This window comes from Hyla sarda, chromosome 4 (assembly GCF_029499605.1).
Source record: "Hyla sarda isolate aHylSar1 chromosome 4, aHylSar1.hap1, whole genome shotgun sequence".
Lineage (NCBI taxonomy): Eukaryota > Metazoa > Chordata > Amphibia > Anura > Hylidae > Hyla > Hyla sarda.
Window position 1 is genome coordinate 215,019,586 of NC_079192.1, and position 14,132 is coordinate 215,033,717.

General features: G+C 40.3%; 1 protein-coding gene across 11 annotated transcripts in view; it reads left to right on the forward strand.

Moving 5' to 3' along the window:
- GSAP (gamma-secretase activating protein) overlaps positions 1-14,132 on the forward strand; it is a 176,192-nt gene that overhangs the window by 154,028 nt on the left and 8,032 nt on the right. For all 11 annotated transcript variants that reach the window (XR_008892615.1, XM_056573472.1, XM_056573473.1 and 8 more), the window contains 7 exons: positions 7,344-7,436; positions 8,173-8,243; positions 8,437-8,531; positions 8,810-8,929; positions 9,154-9,215; positions 9,616-9,720; positions 12,101-12,194. Coding sequence is in view for 10 of the 11 variants with exons in the window: in XM_056573472.1 (XP_056429447.1) it covers positions 7,344-7,436; positions 8,173-8,243; positions 8,437-8,531; positions 8,810-8,929; positions 9,154-9,215; positions 9,616-9,720; positions 12,101-12,194 (640 nt within the window). In the remaining variant the exon portion in view is untranslated. The remainder of the gene's footprint in view (positions 1-7,343; positions 7,437-8,172; positions 8,244-8,436; positions 8,532-8,809; positions 8,930-9,153; positions 9,216-9,615; positions 9,721-12,100; positions 12,195-14,132) is intronic.

Sequence of the window (14,132 nt, forward strand, 5' to 3'; positions counted from 1 at the left end):
CGGTTTCTTGCTAATTTTTTACATGTGGTTTTGTGGTGGGTATTAATTCAACCATTTAATGCAACGTGTTGCAGATTTTACTATGGATCCAGGGGTAGTCTGCATGTTTAGTAAAATAGAAAAAATATCATACAAAGTTTACAGAGGAAACAAAAAACAAACTATATTTACCTCAACTGAAGCTTCCTTAGGGTGCGTTCACACCGCCGTTTGCCCCCGTTCCGTTTAAAAAACAAACTAAAAAAAAAAAACGGATAGAAACGGCTGATCAAACAGGTATCCATTTGGAAGCGTTTGTAACAGTTTTTAATCCGTTTATTTATTTTTATTTTTATGAAAAAATCAGCCACCTACAGACTCCTGCAGCCAGGACTAGTACTACTCCCATTATGGAACAGACTTGTTTCCATTGTGGGAGTAGTAGTTCCTGGCTGCAGGAGTCTGCCGGCGGCTGGGGAGGCTACATTAGTGCTTGTACTACTACCCCCATCATGGAACAGACTCTGTTCCATGATGGGGGTAGTAGTGCAGGGGCTGAGGGATTGATCGCACCGGGTCTCACTTCTGAGACCCGATCCGATCAGAAGTTAAGCAGGGGAGTGGGAGGCATGGTCCGCAACCCTGCGATCACCGATGTATTTTACTTTCATTTTTAAATTCCTTGCAGGGAGCTCTGAATGGCCCGTACTGAGGAGCCAATCAGGGCTCCCTGCAGGGATTTTTAAAATGGACAATGTATATTAAAAGCGCTGTGGGGGGCAAGATATATAGCGCTATATATCTAGCCCCCCAGCGCATTTATAAAGATACAACCCCCGCCAGCGCATTTATAATGTAACCCCCGCCTGCGCCTTTATAATTATATACCCCCTGCCAGCGCAATTATCAATATATACCCCCCGCCGCTGCCGGCGCGATGCTGCTGATAGAATACTATTCATACATCGCGCTGCAGCCTGCAGGGGCATATTATATAGAAGTGCTGTGGGGGCCAGATATATAGTATTATCAGGCCCCCACAGCCACTTCTATATAATATGCCCCTGCAGGCTGCAGCGCGATGTTTGAATAGTATTCTATCAGCAGCATCGCGCCGGCAGCGGCTGGTGCGATGCTCTGCCAGTAAAATACTATTCATACATCGCGCTGCAGTAATGACATATGCGCCAGCGGGGTGTCACATAACTGCGCTGGCGGGGGGGTATATATTGACAATTGCGCTGGCGGGGGGGTATATAATTATAAAGGCGCAGGCGGGGATTACATTATAAATGTGCTGGCCGGGGTCACACACATATATTTTTGTACATTTGGATCGCTGGAGTGCCGCCCTATTCTTTTGCGGATACATACCTGATTGGGACACCTTGGGCAAGTCCAACATAGGACTGAGCACCTGCCTAGATCTGGGAATCTGAATCCCACACAGTACCACTCAACACTTGGAATATATATATATATATATATATATATAATATATATATATATATATAAAATAGAACAATTGATAGCGCAAAGGGAACCTTTTAAATTATTTTATTGTATAAACATAACACTCGTGGTAATGATTAAAATGTATTAGCCACCATACACTACTTTATATTGCCGCATCCATTTATAAAGATGTATCACAAGTTGTAGTCCATATGTTCCTTTCGGCCACAATATTCATTAGTGCGTTTTTTAAAGTGCATATGCGAGTGTGCGTTTTCTACTTCTTATTCAAGGTGCGCTAGTACATTTGTGACCTCTCTTCTGTACGCGCCTCTCACACACCTCGATTGTCCATGTGTGGTAGCCGTATTGGTTATGTGCATGTATTAACAGAAGTATTTGATGTGCTTTTGTTATTCATAGAGGTATTTTGATTGTGTGCCTCTATAGCAACTTAATGTCCATCTGTTAATGGCAAATTATGTCACAGTCTTTTAGATATTTGCACATAGAACGATGCATGTTGCACATTATGATCATGTCTATTTGAATTATTGCACACACTTATTGCACATATTCCTTATTACACATAGCACTTATTGCACTTATCTCTTTTTCGGCTTCTTAAGTAGTTGGTGCTTCTAGTTTCTTTCGGATGGGAGCCTCTTTATAGATAATTGCCTGTCCGACGCGTTTCCTCTTACGATTCTTCCGGGACTTGTTTTCGGCTTTTTTCCCCCCTTTTTCCTCCTGTATCCTTTTTAGATGCGGCACTGATGACGGCCGTACTTCAAATGACTTCCCGCCGTGTTTTTATATCTGTAACTCCTCCTACTCCATAGTCACATGTTTTCCTCAGGTCCAATCATAATCTCTTACGTCAGGACTTTTCCTGGATAGTATAATTCCTCATACCCCACAAATAACATACAAACGTGGACAAAATCTAAAGGACAAACTAATAAGGAGCAACTTTGAACCTGAACAGAAAAAAGGATGGTTTACAGAAAAACCAAAAGGAACCTTCCCGTGCAGTAAATGCACAATGTGCCAATATGTACATAAAAGCAGTGAGTTCACAAGCAGTGTAACAGGCAAACAATATAAAATGCAACAATTCGCGAACTGTGAAACAAAAGGCGTTGTATATCTCCTAACGTGCTCGTGCCCAGTAAATTATGTGGGGAAAACGTTTAGAGCCCTTAAGAAACGGCTACAGGAGCATGTGGGAGATATAATCCATATGAGGGACACTCCAGTTGCGAATCACTTTGCACTCAAACACGAAAGTGACATTAAAAGTTTAAAAGTGCAGGTGATAGAAGTGATACCTCCCCCACCAAGAGGAGGAGACTGGGACAGGAGCCTACTACAGAGAGAGGCATTCTGGACATATACACTGGAGACTGTAAAACCGGGAGGACTAAATGACTTTATATCATATGCCTGCTTTATCGAATGAAAAAAGTAAATACAAACATGCCGGTCCTACTGTACAAGAAAATAAAATAAAACAAAAATAATATAACATCAACCTGTAACTCACTGCAAAAAGATGAACAACAATTACTATAACCCAAAATAAACTACCCCGAGATAAACCAACATAAAAAATAACACAACAATTAACACAAGAATTAATCAAGCAAACAATGAAAATATCAAATATTTGTGTTATAAAATAGAAATCTTCAATGAATAGAAAAGAATGCACAATGAAAATCCCAGATGAAAAATGAATGAAACGCAAGCCACCTACCTGATTGATGGAGACCGGAGCTCAGAACGAGGGCTGGAAAGCATACCTGAGCACATAGTATACACTCCCCACCCAAAAACACCCAGGTGATCCAACCAGATCGTAAAAGATACTGAAGGAAAAGTCCTGACGTAAGAGATTATGATTGGACCTGAGGAAAACATGTGACTATGGAGTAGGAGGAGTTACAGATATAAAAACACGGCGGGAAGTCATTTGAAGTACGGCCGTCATCAGTGCCGCATCTAAAAAGGATACAGGAGGAAAAAGGGGGAAAAAAAGCCGAAAACAAGTCCCGGAAGAATCGTAAGAGGAAACGCGTCGGACAGGCAATTATCTATAAAGAGGCTCCCATCCGAAAGAAACTAGAAGCACCAACTACTTAAGAAGCCGAAAAAGAGATAAGTGCAATAAGTGCTATGTGTAATAAGGAATATGTGCAATAAGTGTGTGCAATAATTCAAATAGACATGATCATAATGTGCAACATGCATCGTTCTATGTGCAAATATCTAAAAGACTGTGACATAATTTGCCATTAACAGATGGACATTAAGTTGCTATAGAGGCACACAATCAAAATACCTCTATGAATAACAAAAGCACATCAAATACTTCTGTTAATACATGCACATAACCAATACGGCTACCACACATGGACAATCGAGGTGTGTGAGAGGCGCGTACAGAAGAGAGGTCACAAATGTACTAGCGCACCTTGAATAAGAAGTAGAAAACGCACACTCGCATATGCACTTTAAAAAACGCACTAATGAATATTGTGGCCGAAAGGAACATATGGACTACAACTTGTGATACATCTTTATAAATGGATGCGGCAATATAAAGTAGTGTATGGTGGCTAATACATTTTAATCATTACCACGAGTGTTATGTTTATACAATAAAATAATTTAAAAGGTTCCCTTTGCGCTATCAATTGTTCTATTTTATATATATATATATATATATATATATATATATATATATATATATATATATATATATTCCAAGTGTTGAGTGGTACTGTGTGGGATTCAGATTCCCAGATCTAGGCAGGTGCTCAGTCCTATGTTGGACTTGCCCAAGGTGTCCCAATCAGGTATGTATCCGCAAAAGAATAGGGCGGCACTCCAGCGATCCAAATGTACAAAAATATATGTGTGTGACCCCGGCCAGCACATTTATAATGTAATCCCCGCCTGCGCCTTTATAATTATATACCCCCCCGCCAGCGCAATTGTCAATATATACCCCCCCGCCAGCGCAGTTATGTGACACCCCGCTGGCGCATATGTCATTACTGCAGCGCGATGTATGAATAGTATTTTACTGGCAGAGCATCGCACCAGCCGCTGCCGGCGCGATGCTGCTGATAGAATACTATTCATACATCGCGCTGCAGCCTGCAGGGGCATATTATATAGAAGTGCTGTGGGGGCCTGATAATACTATATATCTGGCCCCCACAGCACTTCTATATAATATGCCCCTGCAGGCTGCAGCGCGATGTATGAATAGTATTCTATCAGCAGCATCGCGCCGGCAGCGGCGGGGGGTATATATTGATAATTGCGCTGGCAGGGGGTATATAATTATAAAGGCGCAGGCGGGGGTTACATTATAAATGCGCTGGCGGGGGTTGTATCTTTATAAATGCGCTGGGGGGCTAGATATATAGCGCTATATATCTTGCCCCCCACAGCGCTTTTAATATACATTGTCCATTTTAAAAATCCCTGCAGGGAGCCCTGATTGGCTCCTCAGTACGGGCCATTCAGAGCTCCCTGCAAGGAATTTAAAAATGAAAGTAAAATACATCGGTGATCGCAGGGTTGCGGACCATGCCTCCCACTCCCCTGCTTAACTTCTGATCGGATCGGGTCTCAGAAGTGAGACCCGGTGCGATCAATCCCTCAGCCCCTGCACTACTGCCCCCATCATGGAACAGAGTCTGTTCCATGATGGGGGTAGTAGTACAAGCACTAATGTAGCCTCCCCAGCCGCCGGCAGACTCCTGCAGCCAGGAACTACTACTCCCACAATGGAAACAAGTCTGTTCCATAATGGGAGTAGTACTAGTCCTGGCTGCAGGAGTCTGTAGGTGGCTGATTTTTTCATAAAAATAAAAATAAATAAACGGATTAAAAACTGTTACAAACGCTTCCAAACGGATACCTGTTTGATCAGCCGTTTCTATCCGTTTTTTTTTTTTTAGTTTGTTTTTTAAACGGAACGGGGGCAAACGGCGGTGTGAACGCACCCTAAGGAAGCTTCAGTTGAGGTAAATATAGTTTGTTTTTTGTTTCCTCTGTAAACTTTGTATGATATTTTTTCTATTTTACTAAACATGCAGACTACCCCTGGATCCATAGTAAAATCTGCAACACGTTGCATTAAATGGTTGAATTAATACCCACCACAAAACCACATGTAAAAAATTAGCAAGAAACCGGCAACCATTCCACAGCATGAAGTGACCTAGTGAGGTTTTGAAAATCTGCACTGCAGGCCAATTCACATATGGTCAATTTCTACAGCAAGTAGGAAGACAATTAGTTTAAATTACATTCAACTTGCTGTGATGGATTTTCTGTCCAGAAAGATGGATGAAAAATATGCTGCATTTCTATAAATAAAACTTGCTAAGGGTGGGTTCACACTAAGTTTGTAGTGTACGGGTGCTGGATCCGGTTGGGAGGGGAGAAAACCGGCCACTCCCGTATCCAAGCCGGATCCGCCCGATTCCCGAACCCCATTCATTTCAATGAGCCAACCGGAGTCAAACGCTGACTCCGGTTGTCTCATTTTTGCCTAGTATACGGTTTTCTGTCCGGACCTAAAACCATTGCATCACTCTTCAGAAAGCAGTAAGTGTGTATTATACATAGTGCAGCCAGATGTGCATATATAACTTGCAAATTTTGGGTCTTTCGCCTGCATTATTTCTGTACATTTTCACCTTAGTGGATTACATATATATATATATATATATATATATATATAATATATTAATATATAATATATATATAATATAATATAAAAATTCCAAGTGTTGAGTGGCACTGTGTGGGTGGGATACAGATCCCCAGATCTAGGCAGGTGCTCAGTCCTATGTTGGACTTGACCACGGTGTCCCAATCAGGTATATATCCGCAAAAGAATAGGGCGGCACTCCAGCGATCCAAATGTACAAAAATAGCTTTATTCACCCAATAGTGAAGCAATGTTTCAACCTTCTCAATGAGGTTTTTTTCAAGCATCTTGAAAAGACCTCATTGAGAAGGTTGAAACGTTGCTTCAAACGTCGCTATGAGCTTGAGAAAGGCTGCAAGTGGGCAGCCGAAACATCGCTATGCCCTCAGGCTAATAAATCCATCACTTTTTTGCACCTTACTTGGGAGTGCTGCAGATTACTTTCTTATTGAGATATATATATAATATATATATATATTAGTGGTCCCTCAACATACGATGGTAATTCGTTCCAAACGACCCATCATATGTCTAATCCATCGTATGTTGAGGGATTCGTGCAATGTAAAAAGTGCATTTAATGCTCACCTGTCCCCGCCGCTCCGGACCGTGTCCTCACCGCTCTCGATGCTGTCCCAGGGGCTCCCGATGGTGTCCCGCTGCTCCGGCATCTTCTTCGGGATCTTCTGGCTTCTTCCGCATCTTCTCCGGTGTACGGGCCTCGCTTTCTGGTTACGTTATTACGTTGGTGCGCCAGGACGGCGTGCGCAGCGACATAATAATTATGCCGGAAAGCGAGGCCCGGACCCCGAAGAAGATGCAGAAGACGCCGGAGGATCGCGAAGTGGACCCGGAGCAGCTGGGCTAGGTAAATGAACCTGTCCGGGATGCTTAAACTGCTATCCGACAGCAGCTTACGCATTTTGCGCTGTCGGATAACAGTTAATGCGATGGCCCCGACATATAAAAGCATCGTATGTCGGTTTGATCATATGTCGGGGCCATCGCATGTCGGGGGGTTACTGTGTGTGTGTGTGTGTGTGTGTGTGTGTGTGTGTGTATATATATATAATAATCTGCGATAAAGTTATTCTCTGATATAGTATTAAAATGTGGACATAGATTCAATGTACCTAGAGGAGTCATTTATTATCGTTCTCTTTTTCTATTGCAGATGATGGTGAAATTGAAGGATCATTTGTGTCAACATCTTCATGTTGCAAAAAACAAGATTGACAAACTTGTATTGGATTTTGTCTGTAAACAGGTAATCGTTGAAAAACAAACGTAAAGCGCACATATATAGTCAACTCTAAATGTAATGTTTACCCTTGTTTTCGAACATTATCAAGTTGCACTGAATTGCTTTCTCAATTGATTTCCTCTATATAGGTAGAGAGATCTAAAAAGAAAGGGGCAGATTAACTAAAAGCTGGCATTTTGCATGCTGGTCTTTAGCCAATTTGCAGAGGCAAACTCTTCATATCTGGGGCTCTCTGTCGCTGAAACCTATGCAAGCTCCTAGTGGGACACAATTTATGGGGCAGTTTTTTTTTGTACACCAGAATACTAGTGTAACTGTTGATAATGTTTATCCTTGGACAACAGCCATACATGTAGCAGATATTTCTTTTAATGTGCTATATTTTTTGCCACTGAATACAAATCCAAGATCTGATCCCTATTCTTTCATCCACCTGCAAACCATTGATTCACTTCTAACCATTATTACTTTTTACAAAAAGGGAGTGCATTTTGCATTATCAACAACACTAAATGCATATTAGCCTTTTGAAAGAAATATGATATATATGGTTCTATGTGCTGACGTTGCTTGGATTGTTTCTCTGCTGGATTAACATTGAAGACATTCCTATGATATGTATGGTGATGTGTGTATGCATCAAGGAGCATGTCATTGTTTTTTACTGACATTATCTGGATGCCCATACTATGAATGATATATAGTATAGGCGTCTTTATTTTCTGTTTGATCCCCACAGCTGGACCTTGTGTGTCAGATATTGGAGGTCGTTTGGAGGCGGCATGTTCTTGATCATAGCATCTTATGTTTGTGAGTACAAGACATATGTATGTTTTGTAATGTTTAAACTACGAAGAATAAAAGCATACCGTGACATGAAAAGCTATCATTGCACATGGGTAAACATTTATATATTGTTTATAGGGCTCCCATCTCCGATGTGAGAAAAATGGCTCTATAATTTTTTTTTAATAAAGCCTTGTTTTTATCGATTTTCATTTAGGGACCGGAGTGGAAATTCTTCAGAGTATTTTGCTTTTCATGTCATGTGCCAAATAACAGATTCTGCAAGCCGCATGTGTATGCCATTACCTCCTGGTAAGTAATAACAAAAATAGGTAATCTGTAGTAACCTATCTCTCATGGCTGGACATATCCTTTCCACGTCCTTTACTGGACCAAACTGCTGGCAGTGTTTTCTTATATGTGCTGTGCATTCTCAATGCCCTTTACAGATCACCAGACAATCCAGGTGCACCATGCGATGGAACACACCACAATCTTTTTTATTTTTTATTTTTTCTCACCAAATCATCGCTTGAATTTGTGTCTCCTCGATATTGTAAAATGGTTTTATTTTTATTTTGTTACTTTAGGTTTTCAGACTCTGCATCTGGTTCTCGCAGTGCGCTGCCTCCCTCTAGCAAACTTGCTTCATTACATAGATTCTGGAGTATTGACCTTAACAGAAACATTTGTTGTTAAACTCCTTAAAGGTAAATTGCCTTTATGTGGTGTGAAGTCACTATATTATACAATACCCACATGCCTTTAGACTGAGCTGGGATAGTGTTTTAGTTAAGAACAAAATGACTGTGCATCATTATTGAAAAGTACATAACTTTAAAGTGTGTAGAAACTTGCTGCATGATCACTGGCTGTGATAGTGCTGATCTTGGTTTTACCAGTCTCCATGATCTTTGCATCTTTTTCTTTACAGAACTGGATGATAATGTAACAAATGAAAAACTGAAGTGTAGCATCATTCTGCGACTTCCAGAGGTAGGTTGTATGTGAAAGTGATTTTACACACACACACACACACAAGGAAGACTACTGATCTTTTATTTTATTATACAAATACATCAGATAAAATTTAAAATATTAGGAACTAAGTCTTCAAAATCAGATCTAATATTAAACATATTTATATGCTGAATAATAATGCATTTGCTAAATGTATTATCAGGTCTCCTTATAAAGAAGAGAACTGGACAATATTAACTTTCTAATTTTCCATGATATGAGGCTAAGTCTAGGACATGTGGCTCCAGGATTTCCTGTATAGCATATAAATCCACTTTCGGGAAATCCTACTTGAAAGATGTTGAGATGACCCTCCCATGTACACAACATGAGAACATTCCACATTATCACATTCATTATTTTTTCCCTCATCTAGAACATTTGTGAAAAAGTCCATAGTTTGTGGGATCATGCCATCAGCAATAATTTAATTGCTAGGAAGTATGTGAAAAAGCTGCTCTTCAGGCTTAACCAAAGGGAGGTGAGTATGTGAAGTTCTCCAGTACCAGACTCTGGATAATCAGCTGAAAATTATAATGTAATGTAATGTGGAAATAAATGGAGTAGAAAACAAATTCCAGTGTCTAATAAAACATTTAAGTATCAGATTTAACACTATCTTTATATTCTTACAAGTGATTTCTTAGGTGCCTAATACCCATGTTATTAACCCCTTGGGGACGGAGCCCATTGTGACCCTGAGGACGGGAGCATTTTTTTTCAAATCTGACCTCTATCACTTTATGCATTAATAACTCTGGGATGCTTTTACTTATAAATTTGATTCTGAGACAGTTTTTTTTGTGACATATTCTACTTTTAGTGGTAAATTTTCATTGATACTTGCATCATTTCTTGGTGAAAAAAAAAAAAATTTCAGGACAAAATTTGAAAATGTTGCATTTTTCGAACTTTGAAGCTCTCTGCTTGTAAGGAAAAGGCACATGTCAAATAAATTACATATTGATTAACATATACAATATGTTAACTTTATGTTGGCATCATAAGGTAGATATGTTTTAACTTTTTGAATACCTATAGTGGCAATTGTCCATTTTTTCACGAAAATTGAAAAATCTGAATTTTTCAGAGACCACTTAAGTTTAGAATTGAATTTGAGGGTCTTTTTGTTGGAAATCCCTTATAATGGACCCAATTATGAAAACTGCACCCCTCAAAGTATTCAGAAAATCAAAATCTCCATTTTTTACACTAAAATGTTATTGTAGCCCCATTTTTTTTCATTTTTACAAGGGGTAAAAAGGTAAAAAGGCCCCCCAATACTTGTAATTCATTTTCTCTCAAGTAAGGAAATACCTCACATGTGGATGTAAAGTGCTCTGTGGGTGCACTAGAGGGCTCAGAAGGGAAAGAGCGACAATGGCATTTTAGAGAGCAAATTTTGCTGAAATTGTTTTTTGGGGGGCATATCTCATTTAGGAAGCCCCCATGATGCCAGAACAGTAAACCCCCTCCAAATGGCACACTATTTTGGAAACTACACCCCTCAAGGAACGTAACAAGGGGTAAATTGAGTCTTTATACCCCACAGGTGATCGACTAACTTTCGTTAAAGTGGGACGTGAAAATGAAAAATTTGATTTTTAACACAAAAATGCTGGTGTTACCCCAGACTTTTCATTTTCAGAAGGAGGAATAGGAGAAAATGCCCACCCAAAATGTGTAACCCAATGCAAACCTTCAGCTGTTGCAAAACTACAACTCCCAAAATGAACTGACAGACGATACATGCTGGGAGTTGTAATTTTGCAACAGCTGTAGGCACACTGGTGGCGAACCACTGAGTTAGGAAACAGACTCTAGCTCAGTGATTCCAACCCGTGTGCCTCCAGCTGTTGCAAAACTACAACTCCCAACGTGCACTGACAGCCGAAAGGCATGCTAGGAGTTGTAGTTATGCAACAACTGGGGAAGAATAGTTTGGAGACCGCTAAGTAGTGGTCTCCAAACTGTAGCCCTCCAGATGTTGCTAAACTGCAACTCAAAGTATGCCTAGACTGTCCTGGCATGCTGAGAGTTGTAGTTCAGCAACATCTGAAGGGCCAGATATTGCAGAACTACACTACCCAGCATCCCTGCCTGTCTGGGCATGCTGGGAATTGTAGTTTTGCAATATCTGGAGGGCTACAGTTTGGAGATCACCGTATAGAGGTCTCCAAACTGTGGCCCTCCAGATGTTGCAAAACTACAACTCCGAGCATGCTCAGACAGCCTTTGGCTGTCTGGGCATGCTGGGAGTTGTGGTTTTGCAACTTTTAGAAGGCCACAGTGAAGATCACTTACCAGCGATCTTCACTGTAGCCTCCTCCACCGCCGCACTTTCCGGACGCACGATCTCTCTGCTACCAGTGACCTGATTGGCCCGGAATCGCCGCAAATAGCTGGTCTGAATTGACTGTCGATTTGCGGCAAACACTGACTTGGGGGATCTCAGGACCCCCCTAGGAATTGCCACGGGATGCCTGCTGATATCAGCAGTCATCCCGGTCCGATCACCGCCCGGTGAGTGGTGGTGACCGGAAATACGGAGGGCATACAGGTACGCCCCCCGGTCCTTAAGTACCAGCATGCGAGGGCGTACCTGTACGCCCTCAATCCTCAACAGGTTAATCAGCAGTAGAAACATACCTGGGTTCATTGCTGACAGACGTAATCTTCTTTTACTCAGTCACTTTATAAGCACACTAAATCAATACTTAGCTAAACATAGTAATTAAAGCTGCAACAGAACATTTGACTAACGAAATGGCGCTTCATAGAGATGTATACATAGTATTGCTAAATAAGTTCTCTCAAATGTTTAGAGTCTATAATATTATTATTTTTTTTTTTTTTTGCAGGTTACTCAACAATCTCCAACTGATCGCTCTCCACTCATTAACTTTCTACCACTGAATTATTTAATAATGATGCTGTCAGAAGTGGAAGATAGAGGTATCTTTAATATAAAATATGATTCTCTCTAAAATGTCACCAAATATTACAGCAAAAAACTGAAATAAGTAAATTTATTTAAGGAAAAAAAACAGAACAAGTACAGATGAAAATCAGCAAAAGTATAACTAAATATTCAACAATAAATGGTACAATTCAGAACCATAAATAGAACAAATTGTTAAAAAAAAACAACTGTATTGTGCCTCCCTATTTTATCTATATTTTCATACAAAGGTGTAAATGAGGCCCAGTTGTGAGCACAGATTCTAGTTTAAAGAGGTTGGGTTGCTTAAAGAATGCCGGTCACCAAATAAACTGTTCTAAACTAACTCAGGCTATGTTCCATAACAATTCCGAATACTCCTCCCACCCTTAAAAAAATAAAATAAATAAATAAATCTAGAGCTTTAACCCCTTAAGGACCAGGGGTTTTTCCGTTTTTACACTTTCATTTTTTCCTCCTTACCTTAAAAAAAATCATAACTTTCAATTTTGCACCTAAAAATCCATATTATGGCTTATTTTTTGCACCACTAATTCTACTTTGTAATGACATCAAGGATTTTTCAAAAATCTACGACGAAACGGAAAAAAAAAAAATTGTGTGTCAAAATTGAAGAACAAACCCCATTTTGTAATTTTTGGGGGGCTTCCGTTTCGCAGTAAATGTTTCAGCAAAAATGACACCTTATCTTTATTCTGTAGGTCCACTTGATTAAAATGATACCCTACTTATATAGGTTGGATATTGTCGTACTTCTGGAAAAAATCATAACTACATGCAGGACAATTTATACGTTTAAAATTGTCATCTTCTGAGGGCTCATTTTTTGTGCCGTGATCTGAAGTTTTTATCGGTACCATTTTTGTATTGATCGGACTTTTTAATCTGTTTTTATATAAAAAAAAATTCATTATATATATATATATATATATATATATATATATATATATATTACAAAAATACGCTATTTTGGACTTTGGATTTTTTTTGCGCATACGCCATTGACCATGCGGTTTAATTAACAATACATTTTTATAAATCGGACATTTCCGCACGCGGCGATAACACATGTTTATTTTTATTTACACTTTTTTTTATGGGAAAAGGGGGGTGATTCTAACTTTTATTAGGGAAGGGTTAAATGATCTATATTAACTTTTTATTTATTTATTTTTTTGGCAATGTTATAGCTCCCATAGGGGGCTATAACACTGCACACACTGATCTTTTACATTGATCAATAGTTTCTCATAGGAAACCATTGATTGATTATTCTGCCGCTTGAATGCTCATGCCTGGATCTCAGACACTAAGCAGTCATTCGGCAATCGGACACCAGGAGGCAGGTAAGGGAACCCTCCACATGTCCTACAGCTGTTTGGAATGCCGCAGCGGTCCCGAACAGCCCACCGAGCTAGCCGGGGGTAGTTTAACGCCACATCACAAAGGTTTAATAGCGTGCGGGACCGCGATCAGTGCTGCGCGCTATTAGCCACGGGTCCCGTTGTTAGAGGCCGGGCCTGACCCGCTATGATGTGGGGCCACGCCATGGCCCCGAGTTATAGAAAGGGAGTTGACTCAGGGCGTACAGGTATGCCCTGTGTCCTTAAGGGGTTAAAAAGCGCTGTATCATGCCTTTATTCTTGCTCACATAGTGCAGTTTCCCAGCAGGCATGAAATCACTGAAGACTTCTGGGGGACCACTTCTGCCCTCACATTGTTAAAGTGCCGCAACTTTCAGTCTGTGTATCTTTCAGTGAGGCTTTTTGCAGCTTTCAATCTGTTCAGCTGTCAATCAAGCTCAGTGCAGAGAAACACTGCCATTACAAGCAGATGCCCAAAATCAGAGATTTTGACCAAATGGAATGTGTTCTGGCAAAAGAAGGGAGACCCCTGGTGGCCAGAAGTATACAGCAGAAAAACGAACCTAA